At 44.0% G+C, this 27,101-nt stretch overlaps 1 protein-coding gene and 1 long non-coding RNA gene across 4 annotated transcripts in view; one reads left to right on the top strand and one right to left on the bottom strand.

Annotated features, from left to right (window-relative positions):
- The window catches only part of LOC102399284, a 211,810-nt gene that overhangs the window by 169,481 nt on the left and 15,228 nt on the right, over window positions 1–27,101 (top strand). The window lies entirely within an intron of this gene.
- The window catches only part of LOC102398531 (myelin associated oligodendrocyte basic protein), a 45,081-nt gene that overhangs the window by 17,735 nt on the left and 245 nt on the right, over window positions 1–27,101 (bottom strand). Inside the window, exons 2-4 of one of the 3 annotated variants that reach the window (XM_006067365.3) lie at window positions 23,414–23,491; window positions 3,358–3,567; window positions 2,767–3,058 (exon numbers count right to left, since the gene is read on the bottom strand). In XM_006067365.3, coding sequence (XP_006067427.1) covers window positions 2,803–3,058; window positions 3,358–3,563 — 462 coding nt within the window. In that variant the 5' untranslated portion in view covers window positions 3,564–3,567; window positions 23,414–23,491 and the 3' untranslated portion in view covers window positions 2,767–2,802. The remainder of the gene's footprint in view (window positions 1–2,766; window positions 3,059–3,357; window positions 3,568–23,413; window positions 23,492–27,101) is intronic. The other 2 variants (XM_025272361.3, XM_006067364.3) reach the window with 2 other exon arrangements.

Here is a 27,101-nt window from a genome sequence, read left to right as displayed (position 1 = left end):
CTCAGCAAGCCCTCAGCACAGCCTCACAGCCTGTGTCTCTGGTATTCCTAACCTACCCTGCTGCTGCTGCTAAGTCGCTTCAGTCGTGTCCAGCTCTGTGCGACCCCATAGACGGCAGCCAACCAGGCTCCCCGGTCCCTGGGATTCTTCAGGCAAGAACACTGCAGTGGGTTCCCATTTCCTTCCCCAACCTTCCTGAACCTCTGATTCTTTCCTCCTCAGAGTATTGACTTGCCTTCATCTTAGCCCATTAATGGGTCTCTCTGGCTTTCCAAAGCCAGACGGCTTTTCCTGCTCCCATCAGTGGCCCATCCCTCCACACACACTATGAAGAAGCCTTACTCTACCCACGATCTCTATATCCTCTCCTTTGTTTCTAGGCTCAATCTCACTTCTGCATCCCTTCACATCAACTCTAAATGTACTTTAAGTTATGGTTAAAAAAAAAATCCACAAAGTAAAATTGGCAAGCCTGTGTGTGTGGTGAGAGGTTGGAAGTCAGACGGGGGCTTGGGTTTCCAGTGGGAGTGACTAGAGGGGCTCTGGTGTTATTTGCTGAGATTGTTAATAAGAGGAAGAGTGGGAATTCCTAAAGACCCAAAAGGCCTTTGTCAAAATTGTATAACCTCTAAAGGTCAGATCTCAAGAATGGCACCATTTCTAAAAGTAAGTCAATTTCAGGAAAGCTTTTTCTGACCTTCTCTTCAGGTGGAATTTAGTAGCTCTGCTTCAGAGTGAATTTTTTCCCATTAACCTTCCTCCTACGCTTTGATTTAGGACACTCAGTGTCAATAGAGTATTGCATGCATATTGCATAGTATGGTGAAGTAGTAGCCGTATTGCATTGCCTTAGGACCTTTGGGAACCTGAGAAGGGAGAACGAGTACCACAGGAAGGGTTCAGATGAGTCTGGGATGTCACTGGACACTATGATTGAAGCCTGTCAGGTCCCCTGGTCCCAGGAAAGGGCCAACAACTGAGGAGGCAACAGCCTATAGAGGTGTCTTCTCTGATACCCACCGAGAACAGCTAACTGGGGGAGTGAAAATACACCACCACTCAAATATTTAAGTAAGGAAAACCAGCGAGGCTAAATCCAGACACATCTGTGTCTCAGAGGAGACTGGCTTTCATTGTCTTCCTCCTCCTGATGTTCTGGTTCAATTCCCAGCCACCCAACAGCCATCACGCAACTCACTGGGGATGGTGGGCTTGAGGCCACCACCATGGATGCCTGGCCATATACAATTAGTTTCCTCTGCTCTCCACATTTCCTCACCACGTCCATATATCAAAACTTACCCGTCATAGGACCTTAGTACTCAGGCCCCTTCGGAAGGCATAAATTAACAACCAGATTACCTGGTATACAACTTCCGATTACACTTTTAGTGATTTACCAGTCACTTACCAATCTGTTATTTCTCTTCACAAATTAACCTCAGCTCATCTACGTTGGGGATGGGGTGGTTACTTGTTGAAAATGCAGCTCCCCTGACCTCAGCAGTGACCCAAGGAATTAGATTCTTTGTGAGCATTTTAACATTCCCCAGTTAATTCTTCTATGTACTAAATCTGAAAACATCATGAGACATGCACACACTATTATATGCTATATAGTCTCTGAGCATCAGAGACTGATCAGAGCATCAGTCTCTGAGCATATATGAGAATCTCAAATACAATTACCACCCACTGTTAACTTATAAAACAGGTTCATTTTCAAATACTAAAAAGATTAAAGAATTGGCTTGCCATGCGTGTGGGCAGAGAGTATATGGGAAATCTCTAACCTTCTGTTCAGTTTTACTATGAACCTAAAACTGATCTGAAAAAGCCATCTATTAAAAAAAAAAAAAAAAAGGCTGACCTGCCTAAGATAGAGCTGATGAGCACTTGCTCTCCGGTTCATCTATTCTGTTGACAAGCATCACCCCCTTTGGTTGTTGTTCAGCCACCAAGCTGTGTCCAACTCTTCGGGACCCCACAGACTGCAACATGCCAGGCTTCCCTGTCCCTCACCACCTCCCAGAGTTTGCCCAAGTTCATGTCCATTGACTTGGTGATAACATCCAACCATCTCATCCTGTCGCCCTCTTCTCCGTCTCCCTCTTATCCTCTACTTATTCTAACCTAGCCTCTTTGAAGCCCCAAACAGGGAGCCGTTCTCCAGGTTCCCATTGCCCAATGCACATGCTGATTATGAGAGTTCTAGAGCATTTAGCCCTACACTGGGCTAACTATTCTCTCATTTGGTCCTGGTGAGTCACAAACAACCTGGTTGTTCCAGCTGCATCCCCATCCCCAACATAGTATGTGGAACTCTATGCATACCCAATCAAGCTTGTTGAATGAATGAATGGTCTTGCCATTGAGGTTAACCTCAGATGAAGTGGGTTGGGGGGAGGGATGAATGATCTGGCTGACCCTCTCCTTTAGCACACACACACATACCCCTGAGAGTCCCCATTCCTTCTCTCTCTGAGACACAGAAATCGGGGGCCTTGTTTATTCAATCTGTCACTGTGGTTCACATTCTGACTTTATAAATTAATCATTTCCAGCCCTATTAGACAAAGGCAGCAACCCATACTGCCACCTGAAGTATTGTACCAACAGCATCTTTGAGCAAAACAGGAGCCACACCAGGAGTTTCAAACGAGGGGATTTAATGCAGGGAACCGATGACACAGTGTTTGTAAGGCTGAATGAAGGAGGACCATTGAGATAACCCATTGGTAGTAAACACAGGAAGCAGCTACTAACCTGAGGGCTGGGGGGAGCAAAAGGGAAGAGATGGTGTTACCAGAACCTAGAAGCTTTGACGGGGGACCCCCCACGGCTGGTGCCTTGCCCTCTCTGGGGGCTGCTGCGCGGCTGCTGCTTGGCCTTCTGAGGGGGCCGCTGCTTGGCTGGTGGAGGTCGGACTTCTGGGCGGGGGCGTGGCTGACGTTCGGGCCTCGGAGGGGACCGTGGCTTGGCTGGTGCTCTGGCCACCGCGGGGGGTGCAGCTGGCTGGCGCTTGGGCCTCTGAGGGGACGTTGCGCGGCGGCTGGTTCTGAGAGGGCCAAAAGAAGCTGCAGGCTGGGGCAGTGGCTCTCCTCTGCTGCCTAAGTGATGCTGACAGGAGCTGGAACAGGGAGGCAGCCCTGCTCCCCCTCCCGCCTTCCAGTCTCCCTCCAGTACCTTCCAATGGCAGAGCCTAACGGGGAGCCGACTGCCAGGGGCTTGGGGGAAGCGCAGTTGGCAGAGAGCCCCGGCCCCAGCGTCGCAGAGCAGAGCGGGAAGGGGGAACTCGGAGCCAGAGACAGAGGCCAACGCCCAGCCCAGGCGCCGGCGGCAGCACAGACCACTCACCTGGTCTTCTGGCAGGCGCAGCAGATCCAGTCCTCCTCTTTCTTCTGGTAGAAGCAGCCACTTTTACAGATGCTGTACTTGCGGTCCACGATCTCGCGTTTGGAATTGAGGAAGGTGAACGGCGGGCAGCAATGTATGCTGAAGTGCTCGGAGAACTTCTGGTTCTTGGAGAGTCTGGGGCCCTCCTTAACCACTTTCTGACTCATCTCACTGGGAAAAACAAGTGATGGGGGCAGGGGGAGTGGGGAGACATAAAACAGCACGTCAGGCAAGGGAGGTTTCTACTCAAGGAACCCACTCCCCAGCCTCTCCCATGATCCCAGCTCACATTCAGAGCTGTCTTCCATCCTGAATCTAGGTCAGTTTCCTGCCCAGCTCTATGGAAAGGAGCTATTGAATAAATTGCACTTTAAAAAAAAAAAATTATTTTTAAAATTTTGAGTATAGTTGCTTTCCAATGTGTGTTAGTTTCTACTGTACAGCAAAGTGAATCAGCTGTACATATACATGTATCCCCTTTTTTGGATTCCTTTCCCAATTAGGTCACTGCAGACCATTGAGCAGAGTTCCTTGTGCTATACAAGTTATCATTAGTTTCCTATTTTATAGGAATCAATAGTGTATATATGTCATAGTATATATATAGACATATATACATACATATATATATGTCAATCCCAACCTTCCAATACATCCCATCCGAAATTTTTAAAAAAATATTTATATGGTTTTTAAAGGTTGCATTCCATTTACAGTCATTACAAAATTTTTGCGGTATCCCCCATGTTGCACAATACATCCTTGTAGCCTATCTTACACCCAATAGTTTATACCTAGGCAGTATAAGGGAAGAGTTTGTTAATCTCTACTTGTGTATTTTAAAATCATGTTTTCTGAAAACAGACTCTCTTTTCTCTTATGTGTTAGCCACTCATTTAGGATAGGAAAAAAATATTATAAAGCCAAATACATCTATTGCAAAATAATGTTGTAGATTTAGGAGTGACTGTTTCTCTACAGAATCAAAAAAGATTTGTTATTAAAAACATAATTGCTATTCATATAATAAAATACTACACCAGAGAAACAACAGACTATAGACACATATCAACATGTTAGAATCTCACAAACATAATATTGAACAAAAGAAGTCAGACACAAAGAAGTATAAGCTGTATGATTCAATTTATATGAGGTTCAAAAACAGGTAAAACTAGCCAAGTGCATGGTGCTAGAAATCAGAACATAGTTATATTTGGAGGAGGTGGAGCCTGAGAAGAGGCAGGAGGGAGCCTGCTGGAGCAGAAAATGTTCTGGATCTTGATCTGGGAGATACCTGCTGCTGCTGCTGCTAAGTCGCTTCAGTCGTGTCCGACTCTGTGCAACCCCATAGACGGCAGCCCACCAGGCTCCCCTGTCCCTGGGGTTCTCCCTGGATTCTCCAGACAAGAGTCCTGGAGTGGGGTGCCACTGCCTTCTCCAGGGAAATGACTACACAGGTGTATATGTATATAAAATTTCAGTGACCTCTGTACTTCATTTTTGTGCATTTTACTGCTTACCTAAGTTAAAAGGGGGCTTCCTTGGTGACTCAGTCAGTAAAGACTCTGCCTGCAACACAGGCAACCCAGATCTGATCCCTGGGTCAGGAAGACACCCTGGAGAAGCAAATGGCAACCCCCTCCAATATTCTTGCCTGGGAAATCCCATGGACAGAGGAGCTTGGCAGGCTACAGTCCATGGGGTCGCAAGAGTTGGACACGACTTAGCGACTAAACCACTACCTAAGTTAAAAAGGAAGAGCAAGAGGAGGAAGACAAGAAACTAGGGAATTTTGATTCTTGGAAAAATTCTGAAAGGGTGGGTAAAATCTTAATTACTACAACATCCTTTGAGAAATGTGACACATGCAGAAATAGTCCTACCTAACACTCCAAAACATTGAAGCACACAGGGGACTTAAATGACTATTAATCAACAAGAGCCTACAGAAAGACACAGGTAATGTGCATATATACTGGACACTGAGTGTGTTCTTGCTCTCAGCAAACTCAAAGTCAAGTTGCACACACAGGCATGCAATATGTCATTGCAAGCCAGGATGATGTCAACCAACAGAAATAAGTACAAAGATCAAGGAAACCATGAGAAAGTGATGAATTCTTTGAAGACAGAGCAGATAATCGGGGTTGGGTTTTATTGCTGTTGTTTATTTGCCTGCGCCAAGTCTCAGTTGCAACATGAGAGATCTTTAGTTCGGGCGTGTGGGATCTAGTTCCCCAACCAGGAATTGAACCTGGGCCCCCTGCATTGGAGGCACAGAATCTTAGCCACTGGACCAGGGAAGTCCTGGTCTGGGTTTTAAGGAAGAATATGTTAAAAACAACTAAGTTACTCTGAAGGAATATTTTGATTTTTGTTTTTGGTTTCTTTTGTTTTTCTTTCAAGTAGAGTTGATTTATAGTGTGTAATTTTTGTTGTTGTTTTTTGATGGGGTTGTCTTCTGCTGTAGTTAGAAGTGAAGGCTGAGGAGCAAGTTGAGTGTAGTTATAAAAAGAAAATACATCCTTTTTCACCTCATAGACCTTGTAGAGTCCAAATTTTGTGTTACAACTGTTATATATGTTGCAAATGTTCTTTCCTGATGTTTCACCATCTTTTATCGTGTCAAAAATAATTAATCTTTTTAAAAATGAATGGCTGTATCAGGTCTTAATTGCAATGTATAGGATCTTTCGATGCAGCTACGTGGGCTTCTCCCTAGTCGTGGCACACAGGCTTAGTTGCCCTGAGACATGTGGGATCTTAGTTCCCCAACCAAGGAACAAACCCTGGTCCCCTGCATTGGCAAGTGGATTCTTAACCACTGGACCACTAGGGAAGTTCCCCAAATTATTAATTTTTAGGTAATTAAGTTTCCAACTTCCCAGGGAGTTCAGTGGTAAAGAATTTGCCTGCCCGTGCAGGAGGCCCAAGTTCAGTCCCTGGGTCAGGAAGATCTGCTGGAGAAGGAAATGGCTACCCACTCCAGTATTCCTGTCTGGAGAATTCCATGGACAGAGGAGCCTGGTGGGCTACAGTCCATGGGGTTGCCGAGAGTCGGACACAACTGAGAGTGCACACACAATACAGTTTCTTACTTGGGATTTTATATTTTAGTTAGGAAAGTCTTCCTCACTTCAGAAGTTCTTAGTCATAGTCATGAATATCCCATTTTGGAAGAGAATCTTCTCTGAACCTCATTTTCATGTCTCTTTCTCTCTGTAACTCCTCACTTTTATAGAGAAGTTACCAATAAATACTCTTTTTTCTCTGTTTCCACATCTCCTCCCTATCCGTGCACTTTTGTCTGGCTTCTGTTCCTATTTGCCCAAAGAGAAGTGCTTCCCATAAAGACCTCCATGCTGCCAGACCAGCCGTCTTCTTGTCTGAGCTCTCTTTCCATGTAAGCACTTCCCTGTCTGGTCACTGACATTCTCTTAGATTCCCTCCACCATCTCTAGCACTTCCATCCCAGTATCTCTCATAGGCTCATATGCTTTGTCCAAAACTTTTAATGTTAGAATTCTTCAAGGTACAACAAATACTAAATGATTAATGGGGTTGCTTCAAGCATCCAATTCAGCATTTATTATATGTTCCAGTTGTGCCAGGCACAGCCTCTGTAAAGAACACAAAGCTGAGTCATACTGAGTCCTGTCCTCAAGAAATGTATCCACCAGCTGGGAAGACAGGCAAGGATGCACATGGCATGCTCATGAGTAACAAGACCCATCTATTGAGCCCAAATATGTACACATCTCTGGATCAGAAAAACATCCTGCTGACGGCGAGCTCACAGTGCACATGAGGAATGCTGCGTAGATGTCAGTAAGTGCAATGCAAGGATGGCATGCTCTGGAACACGAAAATGTGCTGAGCAGTGGCACGGAGAGTCCACAGGAGCGGGGCCACATGTCGGCTGGGGAAGCAGCTGGAATATAAGTGGAAACATTTCACCTCGCCCTGAGATTTGGACAGTCAGAGATAAGGGTTTGTGGAAGGATGGGAGCGGTTGATTCCTAAGCAAAGATACAGCAAGGTGAATTGCAGTCATCCTGAGAGTCTGCCCTGTCTGCCGGCCAGCATGGGAGAGGTGATGGTGTCAGGACGACGAGGTAACACAGTTACCCATCTGTGTGAAGGCTCTAGCCCTTGTGGGTCATGCCATCAGCCGATCAGAAGTCTAAATACAGGAGAGGGAGAGATCATCTCATTGGTCTGGGTCATCGTGAGTTGAAGCGTGCTCACAACATCCGCGTGGAAATGGACGCCTGAAACTCAGCAGCCAGAGCTGTTGTCTCGAGGGTCCTTCCCCTCACGGAAGAGGCACCGTCTTGGGCGTGGGTGTGGTGGGTGTGAGCTGAGTGAGGAGCCAGGCCAGGCGAGGCTCCCAGAAGCAACAGTGGGCCTACCTTCAAGCCCCAGGAAGAGGGTCTGGGGAAGAAGGAGCCGCAGGGGCAGCCAGGGAGGTGGGAGGAGCCTCTTGGAAGTCTCCAAATTTGCAGAAGGAGGACATGGGTCATCAGTATCCAAAAACTGCTTCGTACAAACAAGCATTTTTAGACCAGTGAGACACTGAAGTTGATTTTTAGGGTCTGATTCACTGTAATTACAACCCTGGTGATCTTCCAAAGCCCTACCAAACCCTACACACAGGCAAACTCCAGCTCAGGTTTCTGCTCCCCTAGGAAGTGATGAACTGAAACCCTCTTTAGGGTCCCAGCACACGGAGACAATGCTACTCAGCTTTTCACAGGCAAATCAAACATCACCAGTCCCTCTAGCCTGCTCGGGTCATCTTGCCCCCTGGTGTTAGAGGGAGATTTTAAGTCTCCTGTGCTTCTAAATTCCCGCTCTGACTGAATTCTCAATTCCCACCCACCTGACAATTTGCCTGGGCCCACTCTATACTCATCTAGACCCCTGCCCAGAGAGTTCTCCAATTATTCCCTGACAACTCTCCTTACTCGCCTCCTTACCCACCATGGCCAGCAGGGGGCAGCCTCACCACTTGTTACCCCTTGCTGCTGCTGCTACTAAGTGGCTTCAGTCGTGTCTGACTCTGTGTGACCCCATAGACGGCCGCTCACCAGGCTCCCCCGTCCCTGGGATTCTCCAGGCAAGAACACTGGAGTGGGTTGCCATTTCCTTCTCCAACGCATGAAAGTGAGAAGTGAAAGTGAAGTCGCTCAGTCGTGTCCGACTCTTAGCGACCCCATGCACTGCAGCCTACCAGGCTCCTCCGTCCATGGGATTTTCCAGGCGAGAGTACTGGAGTGGGGTTCCAGTACATTGAGTGTGTTCTAAAGGGGAAAGCAGTTCTCCTCCCTGGAACCCTAACATGCTAGAGAGCCAGCTGAAAATTCACCCAGCTTTAACACAGCACTTCCCGCCTTCCTTTAGTAAAATGTTTACAGTCGGTGGAAAGTCTCTGGCTACTATTGCCTGTGGAAGCAGAAATACTGCATTTGGTTGGGGTACATGGTTAATTGGTTATATATACTCGCCAACTCTGCCCACACCACACCCCAGCTTAAGAATGCTAAGATCCACATGCTGAGCCATAGAAACAACACACACACACACAAGCCATCCTTTCCCACCACACCGGGCTTCCGAGTAAGATAGTTGTGTTGTTATTGTTGTTCAGTCACCCAGTCATGTCCAGCTGTTTGTGACCCCATGGACCGCAGCATGCCAGGCCTCCCTGTCCCTCACCATCTCCCAGAGTTTTCCCAGGTTCACGTTCATTGCATCAGTGATGCTGTCCAGCCATCTCATCCTCTGACGCCCTCTTAGTTGTAACTACAGGCAAACAGGGCTTCTCAGGTGGCTCAGTGGTAAGGAATTTGTCTGCCAATGCAGGAGACGCAGTTTCAATCCCTGGGTCGGGAGGATCCACTGGAGGAGGAAATGGCAACCCACTCTAGTATTCTTGCCTGGACAGTCCCATGGCAGAGGAAGTTGGAGGGCTATGACTAGTCCATGGGGTCACAAAGAGTCAGACGTGACTGAGCACACACGCGCAGGCAAATAACTAATGGGAGAGGGGATACTTCATGCTTCCTGAGACCCTGTTCTATGGTGGTTGTTTTATATTCTTTATCTCATTTTTCTAATATTGCATAATCATCAACAAACTAAAGATGAGGTAGGCTAAGGAACATGACTAAGTTCAAAAAGCCAGTGAGAGGCAGATGGGGATTTGAACCTAGGTCCCTGTAACTCCAGCTTCCGGTGCTGTCTGACCAAGCTCAACACCATCTGAGCTCCCTGTGCTCCCGGGGGAGCAGGTGTCCAGGCGATGGGACCGGCCTGGACTATGAGGGCCCAGATGTGGGGCCGAGGATGGGATGCGGGCACAGAGATGCAAGGGCCTATGTCCCAGGGTGAGAAACACCAGAAAGAGCTCCCTGAAGAAAGGCAGAGGGTGGAGTCTGGGGACATCACGACCCCCTGCCGGAGCCCAGGGTGGAATGTAAACTCCCTAGGGGAGTAGGACCCGCAGGTTCTTACGCCATCCCTCCCCAACCAGCCCTGAGGTGGTTTTAAGACCTATTTTCACTGTTGAGAATTAGAAAGCCTGGATAAAGGAAAACAATGAAAATTCCTAAATTACTATCTCATAGTTCACCACTTATAAAATATTTGAACTTTTTTTTTGCCTTGAGAATTTTACATGTAAATATACAGTTAATAAAGTCACACCATACCTTATATACTTTTCAAGTTATATGCTTGAAAAATCAGTCATTTTTTAAGTCTTATAGATACGGATGTAATAGTACTTGTAGCATTTTCTTACACCTTTTAAAATCTGTAATAAATTTACAGTCACAGTCCCCTTTATGGTTTATAACATATACTTGCATATTCTCTCATTTTCTAGATTAATCTTGACAGAACTTATCCCCTTTGTGACTTAAAAAAAAAAAAGTTTGTTTAAAAAAAACAAACTCTTGGTTTTCTTGCTTGTCTTTGCTCTTTTTTTCTAGTGCGTTAGTTTCTGAGTGCATTTATTATTTCTTTTTTTTTTTCAGTTTTCTTTCGGGTTATGTTCTTGTGCTTTTTCTCTATTCTTGAGTCATACTCTTCTCACATGTGCATTTATGACTGTAACATTTACTTACAACTTCAGCTGCACACCACAATCTTAACAAAAATTTTTCAGTTTCTCTTCATTTTGAATATGAATAAGTTCTTCTTTGATTCATCAATTATGTTTAAAAATCTGTTGTAGAATTTCCAAGTGTATGAAGCTATTTTTATTACATTGACTTCTGGCTTTAAGGCATTCTAGGCAGAGAGTGGTCTGAATGACAGTGACTCTTTGAACTTGGTTGAGTTTCATGTGTTCACAGTCAACATTTTTAGATGTTCCATGTGTGCTTTGAAAGATTGTGCATTTCCAGAAACAATTTGGAATTATCTAGCAACCCACTCCAGTGTTCTTGCCTAGAGAATCCCAGGGACGGGGGAGCCTGGTGGCTGCTGTCTATGAGGTCACACAGAGTCGGACACGACTGAAGCGACTTAGCAGCAGCAACAACAGGGAAGATAGGAATGTGAACAAGCTACAGTCCAGCAATTTATTCTGGGCACAAACTACAATCTAGCAATTTATTTTTGGATCATAGCTCAACCTTGCTGATAGAGCCCCTTGGTGGAGCACAAAGCTGAAGGAGCCTGAATCACTGATGAGAGTCCTTAGCCCTGGACCCCAGAGTACTGATCACCTTTTACGGGAGAGACAAACTGACTTCCACCTTGTTTAAACCACTATTTCAGCTACATATGGTGAAATACAATTCTGACTCAGTACACTCAGTTCTTTCACCTTAAAAAGTGTGTCTTAGTCAGTTTGGGTGTTATAACAGAAATACCATAAACTGAGCAGCTTATGAACAATAGAAATTTACCTCTCATAGACTAGAGGCCAGAGAGTCTGGGATGAAGGTGCTGGCCCATTCTGGGTCTGGTGAGAGCCCACTTCCTGGCTCACAGATGGTGGGATGAGTAAGAGGGTCTCTGGGGTCTCTGTAATAAGGGTACTAATCCCATCCGTGAAGTCTCCACCCTCATAACTTCCCTAAGGACCGACCTCCAACTACCATCACACTGGGGGTGAGATTTCAAAATATGAATTGTGGGAGACACAAGCAGTCAGTCCATAATAGACAGAAATAACAAATAATACTTAGCTCAGAGGGCCTTTGACAGTATTAAATAAAATAAATAGGATAAGAACCTAGCACTACCAAATATAAGTAACTTGCTTCATAAATTCCATTTTCCTTTCACTAAGAATTCATTCAAACGACGTGTCTAATCCCACTGACTTCTTCAGGCACACTCTTTATGTATCTCACATGACATTTAATTCAAGCATTAATTACATGCCTAATAAAGACATCTTTATTTACTTTTGTGACTAAAAGCAGATCATTATAAATGCTACATGTGTTTTCACAAACTGTACCACCTCATCGCAGAGAAAACATAAGCTGTCTGAAAGGATGAAGAGAAAAAAAATGACTGAATTTGAAACTGTAAAATTATCATTTCTTCCAGGCTTTCCAGATGTCTCCATATACTCTAAAACTAAAGAGGAGGGGAAAGTGGGGCAGGTATTTGAAGGAGAAAAAGTAAGCGAAGGAAAGGAGCCTAAGGGAGAACAAGAACCTCCTCTCACTATTTCTGAAGCACCTACTATGCTCCAGATGCTTTCTGTCATTTCTACACGTGCTCTTAGCCAAAAGGCCGAGGAGAGACCTGTCATTTCCAATTCCCAGTATAACCTTCCAGGTCGTCTCTACTGTCCCCCTGTTAGAGCTGAGGAAATTGAGACCTGAAGAAGTTACATAAACTCTCCAAAGTCGTATAGTAATGATAACAATAAAAATGATAGAAAACCCATTAAGTCCAGTATGACTACTGATTGCACTGCCCTTCTATAACAAACCTTGTTGACTTGCCCTGTTAAATATACATAACTTCCTATGTGACCTTCTGGCCAAGAAGATGGAGGCAAAAGTCTATGGATGCTTGACCTTTTCCTTCAGTAATAAGGCTTTTATTCAGTAAGGGACTCTCCCCTAGTTAGGGCATTCAGCCCAACCCAGCTCTTCCTGGCCCCCAAGGGGCAGGATTATTTCAAGGACCTTGAGCCTTAGGGCTCCTTCCCCTACTTCCTTCCCACCTAACAATTAACACAGCAAATGCTTCTAACACCTTGGAGTTCAGCTCAAAGTCAAGTCACTTCCCAAGGGGGCTTTCCAGAACCTTCCTTTCCCCCAAGGAGAAATGATCACTACTCCCTCTCTTGTGCCCTAGCCCTGTAAGTGAAAAGTGAAGTCATTCAGTCATGTCTGACTCTTTATAACCCCATGGACTGTAGCCCACCAGGCTCCTCCGTCCATGGGATTTTCCAGGCAAGAGTACTGGAGTGGGTTGCCATTTCCTCCTCCAGGGGATCTTCCCCACCCAGGGATCAAACCTGCATCTCCTGCATTGCAGGCAGACGCTTTACCCTCTGAACTGCCAGGAAAGCCAGCCCTGAATGTTGTGCATAACTCTAGGAGAGCATCTGGAACCTGGAAGGCTGCCCTTGTTCCATGCCTTATTCAGAGCAGGTGTTCCGTAGATTATGAATATCAAGAGTGTGAACAAAGGGTACCTCTCACAGCTTCTGCAGGGGCCCTCAGACTGTCACTGCCTGTCCCCAGATGCTCTTTCGTGGTCCTCATGCCCCTCAGAGACCTCTACTCTGATTCAGACAGCAGGTCTGCTCAGTGAAAAAGGCAACACAGGAAGGGACTTTTCCAACTGATCTTGAAAAGTATAGAACTGGGCTCTCTAGGAAAAAATAAAAGACTTTCTGAATCCACTACACTTTTGCTTTTCTTTCTTTTTAAAAAATTTTATTGAAGTATAGTTGATTTACAAAGTTGTGTTAATTTATGCTGTACAGTGAAGTGACTCAGTTATATATTCTTTTTCCCATTCTTTCCCATTGTGGTTTATCACAGGGTGTTGAATATAGCTTCCTACACTATACAATAGGGCCTTCTTGTTTATCTGTCCTATATACCACACTTTGCATCTGCTAATCCCAAACTCCCAACCCTCCTTCCCCTATCCCCTCTCCCCTTGGCAACCACAAATCTGTTCTCTATGTCTGTTTCATAGATAAGTTCATTTGTGTCCTATTTTAGATCCACATACAAGTAAGATCACATGGTACTTGTCTTCTCTTTCTGACTTTGCTTAGTTTGATCATCTCTAGGTTCATCTGTGTTGCTGCAAATAGCTTTATTTCATTATTTTTTATGGCTGAGTAATTTTCCATTGTATATATGTACCAAATCTTATTTATTCATTCATCTGTTGATGGACATTTAGGTTTTCTCCATGTCCTGGCTATTGTAAATGGTGCTTCTGTGAACATTGGGATGCATGTATCTTTTTGAATTATAGTTTTGTCTGGGTATATGCCTATTTTTGGCTGAGTGCTGAAGAATTGATGCTTTTGAACTGTGGTGTTAGAGAAGACTCTTGAGAGTCCCTTGGAATGCAAGAATATCCAACCAGTCAATCCTAAAGGAAATCAGTCCTGCATATCCATCAAAAGGACTGATGCTGAAGCTGAAACTCCAATACTTTGGCCACCTGATGTGAAGAACTGATGTGAAGAATTGGAAAAGACTCTGATGCTGGGAAAGATTGAAGGGGGGAAGAGAAGGGGATGACAGAGAATGGGATGGCTGGATGGCATCACCGACTCAATGGACATGAATTTGAGTAACCTCCGGCAGTTGGTGATGGACAGGGAGGCCTGGCATGCTGCAGTCCATGGGGTCACAAAGAATTTGACACGAGTGAGCGACTGAACTGAACTGACTGATGCCTAAGAGTGGAATCGCTGGATCATACGGTTATTCTATTTTTAGTTTTCTGAGGAGCCTCCATGCTGTTTTCCATAGTGGCTGCACCGTGTTACATCCCCACTAACAGAGCAAGAGGGTTTCCTTTTCTCCACACGCTTTCCAGCATTTATTATATGTAGTTTTTAATGATGGCTATTTTGACCAATTGTGAGCGTATTATACCTTTTTTCAATCCCATGGACAGAGAAGCCTAGTGGGTTACAGTCCATGGGTCCGCAAAGAGTTGGACAGGACTGAAGTGACTTAGCAGGCAGAGATGGCACTCACATATCCGTGTTCCCACCAGTGTCCTGGGGATCTTTAAATACACTTTCACTATTCCCTGAGACACTGCAGGTGAAAATGAGAATCATGAACACAAAATGGATTTTCTTCCTTCTGTTCATCCTTCCTAACGTCTTTTCAAAAAGGCAGTTGGGGTGTGGGTAATTTTAACAAAAGCAGTATGTGGCCCTTAGCTGTGGATGGTCCTCTGGAAAGAAAGACAGTGCAAGTAGTAAGTTGCCATGCTAAATGTCCACGGGATCACAGGAAGTCAGACATGGAAATGGGCACAGGCGCTACTGAGTGAACAGGGGGTGCAGGTTAGTATTTGGAAAACAGTACACTTCTTCAATTCTTGTCAATCAGATCCCTCAGCACCATGAGCAAGGGCCTGCCCTTGTGATTAGAGAACTCAGCGTGGGAAGGACAGGAGGCAGCCTTCACCCTGACTACCCAGGGCCTGAGCCCTCTGAGAGAACAATATTCTGGCTTCAGATATCAAAACTCTAAAGGAGGAAAATGATCAGTCCAAAGACCTCTTAATATGTTACATGGATTAAGGAGAAGAAAGTTTAATATATACTTGGTAATTTAAGTTAATAAAGCAAGAAGTTTCAGATGTATTAAAAGTAAGCTCAGTTGCACATATATATATATATATATATATATATGACTTTTTCATTGCTCTGTATTTGTACAAGTGATACAATACTACAAGAAAGGATAAGGGAGAGGGAATGAGAACCTCTGAACTTATACTGCCTCGATTATTTCCGGCATGAATTGTCTCTTGCTATTCTGAAAGAGATGGGAATACCAGACCACCTGATCTGCCTCTTGAGAAATTTGTATGCAGGTCAGGAAGCAACAGTTAGAACTGGACATGGAACAACAGACTGGTTCCAAAGGAGTTCGTCAAGGCTGTATATTGTCACCCTGTTTATTTAACTTATATGCAGAATACATCATGAGAAACACTGGACTGGAAGAAACACAAGCTGGAATCAAGATTGCCGGGAGAAATATCAATAACCTCAGATATGCAGATGACACCACCCTTATGGCAGAAAGTGAAGAGGAACTCAAAAGCCTCTTGATGAAAGTGAAAGTGGAGAGTGAAAAAGTTGGCTTAAAGCTCAACATTCAGAAAACGAAGATCATAGCATCTGGTCCCATCACTTCATGGGAAATAGATGGGGAAACAGTGGAAACAGTGTCAGACTTCATTTTTCTGGGCTCGAAAATCACTGCAGATGGTGACTGCAGCCATGAAATTAAAAGGCACTTACTCCTTGGAAGGAAAGTTGTGACCAACCTAGATAGCATATTCAAAAGCAGAGACATTACTTTGCCAACAAAGGTTCATCTAGTCAAGGCTATGGTTTTTCCTGTGGTCATGTATGGATGTGAGAGTTGGACTGTGAAGAAGGCTGAGTGCCTAAGAATTGATGCTTTTGAACTGTGGTGTTGGAGAAGACTCTTGAGAGTCCCTTGGACTGCAAGGAGATCCAACCAGTCCATTCTGAAGGAGATCAGCCCTGGGATTTCTTTGGAAGGAATGATGCTGAGGCTGAAACTCCAGTACTTTGGCCACCTCATGCGAAGAGTTGATTCATTGGAAAAGACTCTGATGCTGGGAGGGATTGGGGGCAAGAGGAGAAGGGGACGACAGAGGATGAGATGGCTGGATGGCATCACTGACTCGATGGACATGAGTCTCAGTGAACTCCGGGAGTTGGTGATGGACAGGGAGGCCTGGCGTGCTGCGATTCATGGGGTCGCAAAGAGTCGGACACGACTGAGCGACTGATCTGATCTGATCTGATCTGAACAAGTAGTCAAAGTTCAGCTCCTTATCAGGACTATTCCTTGCCTCCCTCCATTCCTTCTCAAGGTAGAGAAGAGTATGGGGAAGGTGAGAGTCCTTGGGGCAATGAGGGAAGGCGAGGCTGGTCCTTGTGGTGTCTGCCCTCCTGGACCCTGTCATAGGTGCCTTGTGTGGTCTCACATAGCCCCTTGCCATGAATGACAAGTTGCTGCTGGCTGCTTGACCCACCAAAGCCACTGGCCATCAGGACCCCAACTCAGCAGCCTCCTAACCCGGTCTAGGCATCCTCTCAACTCCTCAAAATTGCTAAAGGTAGGCGTAGAGACTGAGCAGGAAAGGAAGCCCAGCAATGAACAGGACATGCAGATAGACTGAACACAGGCAGGGAGGAGGGACAAACAGGATTTCTCCAAGACATATTAAGTTAGGTGATGAATCATTTTGCTAAGGTTTAGGGATGAGAAAAGGGAATAGTCAAAAATTTCGTCTGAGGCATGTTAAGTTGGAAGAGCTTATGAAGCCTCCAAGCAGCTACAAAAGAGAGTGATTTGGCCACATGGGTCAGATCTTGAGAGACAGAGAAAGGATGAGAAATAAATTTAAGAGTATTTGATGCTGGATGAGATTTATAGCCAATGGAACACAGAATACCCTGGGAGAAAGGGAGTATAAGAAAGGGGAGAAAAACTGGAAAACGTTTCATTCACAATAGCAACAAGAATCTTCAGATACCTAGAAGTAAAGCAGAAATTAAAGTGTGTAAATCCTTGTGGGGAAAAAATTCATTATCCATTCTTGATAAATATCCTTAGTGGAAAGGGAACAGGAAGTCCTTAACATTATAACGGGCTAGCTACTAAAATATCCACAGTAACAGCTTACTGCTGGCGAAATCTTAGAAATGTTTTCATACAAATCAGACACCCCAAGGAGGATGCTGTCAATATTACTATTCAACATGGCACCTGAAATCCTAACTAGTACAAAATACGAAATAAAAAACTGTGAGACTCCACAGATTGTTAGAACTTAAAGTCCAGTGAGATTTCTGGACCCAAGATCTATATGCAGCTGCGGCTGTTCAGTCATGCTGAGTCGTGTCCAGATCTTTGTGACCACAATGGACTGTAGTCCACTGGGCTCCTCTGTCCATGGGATTCTCCAGGCAAGACTACTGGAGTGGGTTGCCATTTCTTTCTCCAGGGCATCTTCCTGACCCAGGGATCAAACCTGCATCTCCTGCTTGGCGGGAGGATTCTTTACCACTGAGCCACCTGGGAATACACCAAAATCAAAATCATTTCTCTAGGTCAGGAAGAGCCAATGTGAAAATGTAAAATAAAAGGAGCCATTCACACTGAGTACAAAACCACAGGACACCTACTGGTAGATGTATATCTGATAGAAGAAATGCAAGACTTCCATGAAGGAATCTGCAAGGCTACAGTAGAAATAAGTATGCTGAATATCTCCTAATGAATGTATAAACTTAATGCAATTCCAATAAAAAGCAGATTTTCATGGAATTAGTAAGATGATTTTATGGTTCTTATGAGCCCAGACAATTTTGAATGAGAACAGGGTCTTGCCCTACCAAGCATTAGCACTAGTCATAAACTATACTAATTAAAACAGTAGAGTAGTGGTTGGGGAATAGACCAACAGATCAGTGGTACAGAACAGAGCACCTGGAAACAGACTCACATATGTGTAGAAGTGTGGTTCATGACAGAGGGGGCATTTTTTAAACTATTCAAAAGGGAGACAAAATGGATGTAAACAAAAGATCCCAACAAGAAAAATGATAGCAAACACGTGTGATGGAAGCCAGGTGCTATTTAAAAGGGCTTTATGTGTTTAACTCACTTAATCCTCATGACCTCACAATAGCCCCACTTTGCAAATGAGCAAGCCAAGGTACAGAGAAGTCAAATAACCCACTGGAGGACACAGAACTAGAACATAGCAGCCCCAAGATCCCAAGCAAAGTAGACTAATCTCTATTGCTAATCTTCACAGCATACAGCTTCTAATACAGCAGACATGAAGAGGAGGGAAGCAAGTCAAAGGTTGTGATTTTTATAGAATAAAACATACCGTGCAGTTACAAGTTTAAAACCCTATGCCAGTAGAGAAGAAAATATACAAACACATAAAAGTGTAGTTTTAATAATCAGAATATTTAAGAAAAAACAACCTACAATTTTTTTAACAGCCAAATAATAGAAAGAGAAGATTCTTTAAAAGCCAGTAATCATATACAAATATGTTTAACTCTGAAGGACTCTAGGAAAGAGACAGTAACAGCAAGGGGATGTCAATTCACACCCCTTGTGATTGGCCCAAAAATGGGATTGGAGGATGACGCTGTGGAAGGAAGGGGGAAAGGCAGTCAGTCAGAGCATGGGGAGGGGCACAGGGGCTGGCACCTTCTGTGGTCAAGGCACTGTCCCAGGCTGCCAGAGCCCAGGCTTCCTTCAGGAGAGGATCGCACCTGGGTGCTTTGCCCAGGAGCTGTTTCCGGGATAAAAGCTGCGACTTTGAAAGTTCCACTGCAGGCCTGGGCTTCTCTCACTGAGCCTTCCCACAGCCTTCTGCAGCCTGCCCAGCCTCAAATCCTCTGCTGTGAAAACCATTAGCGCTGAGCTGCAAATTCATTCCACATTCACCACCTCCCTTAGAGATCTTGAATGTTTCTTAAACCTTGCTAATTCTCAGGTCAGGGGCTAATGCTTGCCTCTGAGAGCAGCTTTACATAGTAAAAGACAGTGGCTTCCGTGTTTGTCCACAGCAGCAAAAACACAATGAGGGAAAAGAACTCTGCTTGTAACTACTAAAGGCTGTTTCTAAGGATGGCTGTATCCATTTGTCCTTGCCTATTCATTTGTCGCCTTAGCAACCAAAATGTTTACTAATTAGTATAGCGAATGTTGAACAGTAGATTCTTGTTGGGAAACCAGTGCCCCAGTAATGGAAACTTTTCATACAGATATTTCTTTTGAATCAGAGTGCTTTTCCGCAAAGAGCAACATCCTGCCAAAATCCAACACTGATTTGCAGAGCTGCTGAGGCTTGAAAACATCACAATAATAAGAGAATGCTGATGTCTTGAAGTTAGCGACTAATTTTGGAAGACGAAGCCTTCACTGCTTTACTTTATTTCCAAGTGATAAAGACAAATTAAAGTGGCCCCAGGACCACACTGCCCACAGACAACTATCTCACAGATTCATGCAAAAGCCCTTTCTGATTGAACAAAGTCTGCCCAATCCCAGCTAGGATACCAACCCAAGGGAATGTCAATTCACACCCTTTGTGATTGGCCCAAAAATGGGATTGGAGGATGACACTGTGGAAGGAAGGGGGAAAGGCAGTCAATCAGAGCATGGGGAGGGGCATGGGTAGGTATCCTTAGCACAAAGATAATATATTTAGCAGTCTGAGGGAGAAGGGCTACATGTATATGTATGGCTGGGTAGCTCTGCTGTGCAACTGAAACTATGGCAACACTGTTAATGGGCTATATCCCAATATAAAATAATAAGTTTTTAAAAAATTATATGTTTAGCAAATGTTTTAGGAGTCAAAACCTTCCTTATTATAGTGGAGCTAAATAAACATGTAAGAAATACAGTAAGTTTCTGAAAGTTATTTTAGTAACACAATGTTCATTTTTTTAACGTCTAAAATTACAGAGTGCATTGTTTTAATCGTGTGAATTTACACTGGAATTGAATGTGAATGAATAATCTCATGCTTTTCTATAGAAGAGGGCAAGCAAGTCCAGGAGAAGGAACCAAAAGCATAAGCCTGTCCCCTCATTTAGCCATTCCCTTACTCAAAACCACAGAGATTCTTCCCAGTTATAGAGCAAAGTCCTTGCTTCTTAGTTAATATGGCACATAAGACTCTTCATCATCTGGCCCCTGTCCACCTTTCCCCCTTCTCTCCCCTCCCCAAACCCACACACTTCTGTAGGTCAGAAACATCCTGTGATCAAAAGATGTGCCTGTTTCCTTTTCCTGGAATGCGTTTTCCCCATGGTGGCTGTGTAGTAAACCGCTATTCACTCTAGACAACCCTCGCGGTTGCTTGGTCGGGGTGGGCTGGCGGGGGCGGGGGTGGGGTCGGCAGGAGACTGCCCCCCAGCCGGCAACCTGGCACCACTGGGTACATTTCCAACGCGGCAGTGCCTTCTGATCGAGGCCCAGCCTGTGGACTGTGTGAGGCCAGTATGGGTCTTCCCCGAGTCAGATTGCTTGGGAATGCAGCCCAAAGTGGGTGGTGAACTCCATCTAAGGCTAAATAACAAGCACAAGACCGATTGTCAACAAGTACAGTAGGAAAGTTGAAAAGAACCAAGCAACCCAGCTAAGGTCTCAGCCCAGCAAAGGATCCTCTCTCCTCTGGGAGGTAATGTGTACGTGAGCACGTCACACTGTGTTACAATAGTGTGGCTGTGTGTCTGAACCTCCACTTGGACTCTGTGAGGGAAGGGTTTCTATCTGAATCCTCAGGATTCTGCCACTGCTGCTTCTGCTCAATGAATAAGTATTAACTGGGATCGAATTAGGAGTGACCCCTGGGATGTCATGTAGGACTCAAGCTGCTTTTGTTAGATTCCCAGCAAGGCTATTTTAAGAAATAAGGCCTTAACATAAAATGGTTATATTATTATTATTTCATTTTTTCAAGATGTGAAAAATTGTTTGTCTTTCTTAATCCAGTGTTTGTGATATAAAAAAAAAAGATGTTTCTCTTTCTCTGTGAAAATGATGGGGTTCTGAATGCACACAAACATAGGTAACACAAATCCTCTCTCTCTTAATTCCTTCCAGAATGATGGAGAAGGAAACCAATCTTCCAGATTTGCACTGTCTTATTTAAAACCCCAAATGTTGATTTGGCCTATGGTCATAGTGGGGTGGCAGAGGTGCTGAAGAAGAGAACCTAAATTAGCTGACTGACGGATTTATCGCTCCACTCAGAATGTTTAACATGCTTTGGGTTCTGCCTTGGGTTTTCAAAGGGCATCAGTCTCAGGGAGACCAAAAGACCAGGCTAGAGATAAGCCGATTGTCAACCACACCTTTTCCCAAATTTTGTGTCCAAGGTCGCCATCTGAGTCAGCCAATAGCAGTGATACTTGTGGACTTCCTCAGCTTGATGAAATGCCACTTATCTTTGTTCCCTTTTGCAATTTGTATTTACCATTTTTATTGAATTCATTCACCTCTTCCAAGAGAAGCAAGAGCTGTCGAGGGTGACTCCGAGGTATATAGTTTGAGCGGCTAGGTCAGTGGTAGGAGCCCCTACTGGAGGAGAAGTTTTGAGAGGAGAGGCTAAATCATGAGTTCAGTTCTAGATGCATTCACATTGAAATGTTTGAGGGGCATCTAGATGGCAATGTCAAGTGGAGAGTTCAGAGAAATCTGGGCAGGAGATGGACTGTGAAAGTTGCTAGAGTGCATGGTGACTGAAGCCATGGGATGAATAGACTTGCCCAGGTGGCATATCGTGGCCTGAGAGGGGAGCATGGCTGTGTGCCGGGGCACTCCCACACTTGCAGGTCAGGTGGAGGGGCAAAGTGATTGACCAAGGAAGAAGAGAAGAGTCAGAGAGGAAGGAGGGGACCCAGAGCATGCGGCATGCTGGGAGCCAGGGGAAGGAGCATTTAAACAGAGGGAGTGGTCAGAGCTGTATGCAGAGTGATTCTGAGATGTGGTGAGATGGAAGACTATAAAGAGTACTTTAGCTTAAGTGATAGGGAGATATTTGGTGAATTTAACAGGAACCGTCTCCACGGAGTGGTTGAAACAAGTTACACGGGTGGTACAGCCGAGGTCACTGAGCATTAATTTGCAGTGGTACCAAGCGTCCTGGTGCTTTTCTCCAAATGTTCGCAGCAGCCCGGGTGGAGACACAGAGAAGACGCATAGGTGCATCCAGGCTTGGGGTTTGCTAGAGAATGTGCAGAACAATTCAAGTGATAAACCCTAGAGTCTATTCATAATAGAAAGAAAGGCAGAAATGAGTGATTGTTGAATGGATGGGTGAATGCACTGATGAAGGGATAAGTAAATGGATTCATAGATGGATGGGGAGATGAAGGGGCAAGTCAATCCGAAGCACCTGGTGAAAGAATGGTTGTAGTGGGGCACTTAACAAAGTTGAAAGAAAGGAAGGTTGTGAATCAGGTGCTAGCTAGATGTTTGCGCGATTTGATTCAGAGAGGAGAGTTTCCAGTATTGCTAAGTTCCAGCGCAGCAGCGGATGGACACGGCAGAGCGGATAATTTTCTGGAGTGGTGAAGAGTTTATTCACACAGACACTAACGTCGTCTAAGTGGGTGCAACTGAAATGGAGAGGGAGTGGGGGAGCACGGAATCTGGTAACAAAACTATCAGTGAAAGACAAGGAGTGGCCGGGAAGTCAGATGAAGACTGACGCAGGGGAAGCAGCACAGCTTCAGGTTACGGAGAAATGACAAGGGAGTGAAGGAGCCGCGGTCTGAATGCGGCATGGGGAGGATGCTGCCTGCTCTCAAATCTGGAGCTTCTCCGAGTGTAAAATGGTCCTCACTTGACAGGCTGACAGACGGGACATTGTTCTCAGAAGACTGGCTGGATTCAGTTAAGACAATGAGATGGACAGAAGCTCCTGAGGAGAGTCCAAGGCTGTAGGGGATGAACTTCACTGTGCTCTGTGGTACGTGGGTTTGTCAGAGGTGAACAAACGGTGGCGTGGGTCGCAGTGCCTCTGCCTGATACAGGGAAGTGTATCATGTCTCTATTCCCCAAGCCTAGAATACTGTAAGACACCTGGAATCATTTTCTACAGTGCGTAACTCTTATTGAAAGTTTGATTGCTCCATCTGTCGCTGATTCTACATTCCACTTTGACATTCTGAATACTAGTAATCATTATACCATAATTTAGTTGCTGATCCAAAAGAGAGTAGGAGATTCATTTGTACCTGTATTTTCATCCGTGCACATCTGGTGAATAGATCTCTGTTGTGGGCTTCTCTTGGTATCATTTGCTTCTTTTTTCCCTAAAAAATGAAGCAGTAGAATGTATTCTGGTTAATTTAGTGTTCTGATGACTGAAGTTGTAGTTAACTCAAGTGTCTTAATCACAGAGCTTCACACACACAGCTCTAGGAAGGATCATGGTATTTCATCTAGATAGTGTCTGTCAGATGGAGGATGGGCTAGGAGGGGATATAATGACAAAATTACATGCAAACTTTTTAAAGTCCACCTTATCATCATAGAGGGAAAATGCCATATATCCAGTTAATTCACCATCACTAGGTAAAAAATAGTCATTTCTCTTAATAAATCTGAGCTCTACAAACCTGATTTTTGCTTATAATACTAATAAAATTCCAGAGTCCTGCTCTAAAAATGCAAATCTTCATAATTAAGTAAAGCACCTCAAGAAAAGATTTGAAAGAATGTCCTCCTCCTTTACAGCTCTGGAAAGAGACGTGGTTTTTGCATTGTAAACTCAATGAAATATCCTTTGACAAGGGTAGCAAATTGAGAACTTCTAGAAAATATCAATGTAGCTTTCTCATTGCACTACAGAGATTTATGTGACTATTCATGTCATTTGTCCTGTTCTTAATACATCTCAGATCTTGAAAGTGTTCAAAGGGGTCTTATAAAATTGTGAAGATTCTAGACACACACACAAAAAAAACCTCCAGAAAAAAATCTGTAATTCTGACTGGTTGTCTTAGTTGGTACTTTTTCTAGTGATAATGATGTAATTGGCAACTTCTGTCTAACTGTATAAATCTTTGTAAGATTTTTCTGCCAGATCAGATGAAGATCACTAGAATGTTCCTCTTCTCCCAACTACTTGACAGAATAATTGAAATCATATGACTCTACAAGTTTTCTTACTTAGAAAATTAATCACGATCTACTAACAAGTACTGAACTTACACTCCCATTGAAAACAACCACAAAAGCTGAACAAAATATGCAAAAGAATTGTTTGCAGACACTGGAGAGCAAATATTGCAGGGCTTTGATCCTTGAGAGAAAGGAAGCAAGAGAAGATTTCCCCTGGTTTTCTGCCTAAAGATAGTTTTCAAACTGTCCTACAGGGGAAAAGAGCCTGAGCATGGAGAAGAAGAGCCAGAGGTCAGAGCCAGGGGTCGCTAAGACTGCAGAGACCCAGAAGGGGTTTGAAATGCAAGCAACAATAGTAGGGACCTGCTAAGAAGATACAATAACTTTTCTCAGATCCTTGGCCAGCTCCAAAGTTGTGCATTTGCAGGGTGAAACTGTGGGAAGCCGAGGGGAAAAAACCAACAACAGTTACAAAGAGGTTGACAACTAAGTAGAAACATCAGGGCTTACACATTACTGGGGCAATTGCGAGACCCTGGTGAACACCCTAGACTTTCAACTGAAGCCCCAGAAAGATCTCACCCTAGGGCAGGGGGCATGCCTAGGAGAAAGGGCAAAGATAAATAAGCCTTAACAAGGCCTAAAACCAAACCTGGACAGGACCAAGGTGATCCTCCATAATTTAGCTTAATCCAGGACCTCTGCCACTTACTATCACTGGTTCAGCCCACAATAAATTTACAGGTTTGGAAGACACAGGAAAATGTTCATCATGGAAACACATAATCCTTTAAGTCGAAATACTTCCTCAAACTCCAGGGTGAGTTCGGTGGCCCAGATAAAGGGCCGTAATAGGTAAATCAGTAAATATACATTTTCTCCAAAGCTTAGTTCCTCAACATTGAATAGCACCACCAGCAGAACCCCAAACTTGAAAGCATCTACCTAATCCAGGGAACAGTTCTGTTAAAGCCATAATATATTCACTTGACCAAAGAGATTGTAATCAAGTTTATCAATTGCCCCATACTCAGATTTATGATGACTTCAAAGTTTTCTCTGGGAAAAAAAAAAAGGATGATTTTTATCTGCATATCTAAAGAATCCAGTTTGGTAATACTTCCCAGACAAAGGACGTTTGTTGGGAAATTCTGGAATGATAACTGCCAAATACTTCCAAACAAAAGTTTTCCCACTTACAAACCAGATGAAAGTTCTTTCTCTACCAGGCACCATGTCAACATGCTAAAGGCCAGTGAACCTGGCCTTGCTCCTCAGGACAATACTTTATTAAACTCTGTTTTCAGCAGATGATTTTGCTTAGAAAAGAAGGGTCACATTGGTGAAATGAATACTCAGAGCAGTAGGCATGAATCCAACACATACAAAGAAACTCGATAAATACTTCACTACATGCCTATCAAGTTCTTGTACATATCATTGTAATTACCATTTATAATCAAGGACAGCACTTATATACTTTGGTTGAATACTTGAGAATTGCATATAAAAGCTCTGGATTTTTAGTTTTTTTGTATTTTCTTGTAAGATTTTAGGTACTCATTTAAAATCCTGGGTGCCACTAGATGAATAAGACTTCGAATTAAAAGTGTGTACAATTCAAGTATGAATTTGGATATGTATGAGCCAAAATACAAGCCTATCCCTACAAAACTGCCTAGTTATGACCTAATCATGAGAAGACATCAGACCAAATCCAAATTGAGGACATTTAACAAAATAACAGGCCAGTGTGCTCTTCAGAACTGTAGAGATCATGAGAGAATAACTATCTGAGGACCCTTCCAGATTAAGGGAGATTAAAGAGACACGATAACTAAAGGTGATGGCTGATCCTCGATCCACTCCAAGGATGGTTGGTGAAATCTAGATGTCTGCTGATTAGATGAGAGCATTTCCTCAGTGTCATTTTCTGATTTGGATCACATCTGTAATTTAATCTCAAAAGGCTTAGAAAAAATATATAAGTGCATATACAGAGAGAGAGTGGTAAACCAAATATGATACAGTGTCAACATTCAAGTGATGGAGGTACATCTGAAATTTTCCTACTGTTGGCAGTTTTTGTTTTTTTTTTTTTTGTAAATCTGAAACAATTCTTAAAATCCACCCACCAAGGCATTCTCCTGTTTTTCTAAATGAACACAGAATGGCGTAGCTGCCTGTCTGGTGGCAGTCTGTTCTCTGCCTCCCTGTTTTACTCACAGAACATTCAAAATTCTTTCCCCCGTTTTCCTCCTAGTATGCTAGCCAAGTTCAATAGTTTTATTCCTCTGACACACATAATCTTTACATTCCTTTTTCTATCAACCACAACACTGAAAATGGTTATTTTTAGAAGATTCTGTATGAGACAAAGCATTAACATCTTTTCATTGAAAGTTGCTAGTCTACAGGGAGCAAAATTCTAACAAGATGTGGGCTTTGTTGTTCCACAAGTATTCCCCACACGTAAACCCAGCTGTATGAGGAAAGAGGCTGTTCCTAAATAAGAAGAGAAACTCATTTCAAATTATGACAAGCAATAAAAGAACTGGGGAAAAAGAAACCAAAGAATGCTATTGATCTAGCCCCGGTAACATGGGACTTTACACCCCAGCGAGCCCGGGTTGAGGTTTGGAGACTCTCCTGAGTCTCAGACAATCCCAAACACTAGCCAGAACCTTCCAGGAAGGCCCACGGCCCACAGCGGAATCCCCTTGGGGTCCTCTGTGCTTATTTCCTCCTTTCTTCTGTGTCCTCCCGACCTTGACTGCTATTACCGTGTTTCCCTTCGGA

The sequence above is a fragment of the Bubalus bubalis genome, chromosome 21, assembly GCF_019923935.1.
Source record: "Bubalus bubalis isolate 160015118507 breed Murrah chromosome 21, NDDB_SH_1, whole genome shotgun sequence".
NCBI classification, from domain to species: Eukaryota; Metazoa; Chordata; class Mammalia; order Artiodactyla; family Bovidae; genus Bubalus; species Bubalus bubalis.
Note: the sequence above shows the minus strand (reverse complement) of the source record. Positions and strands in the feature narration are given on the sequence as shown.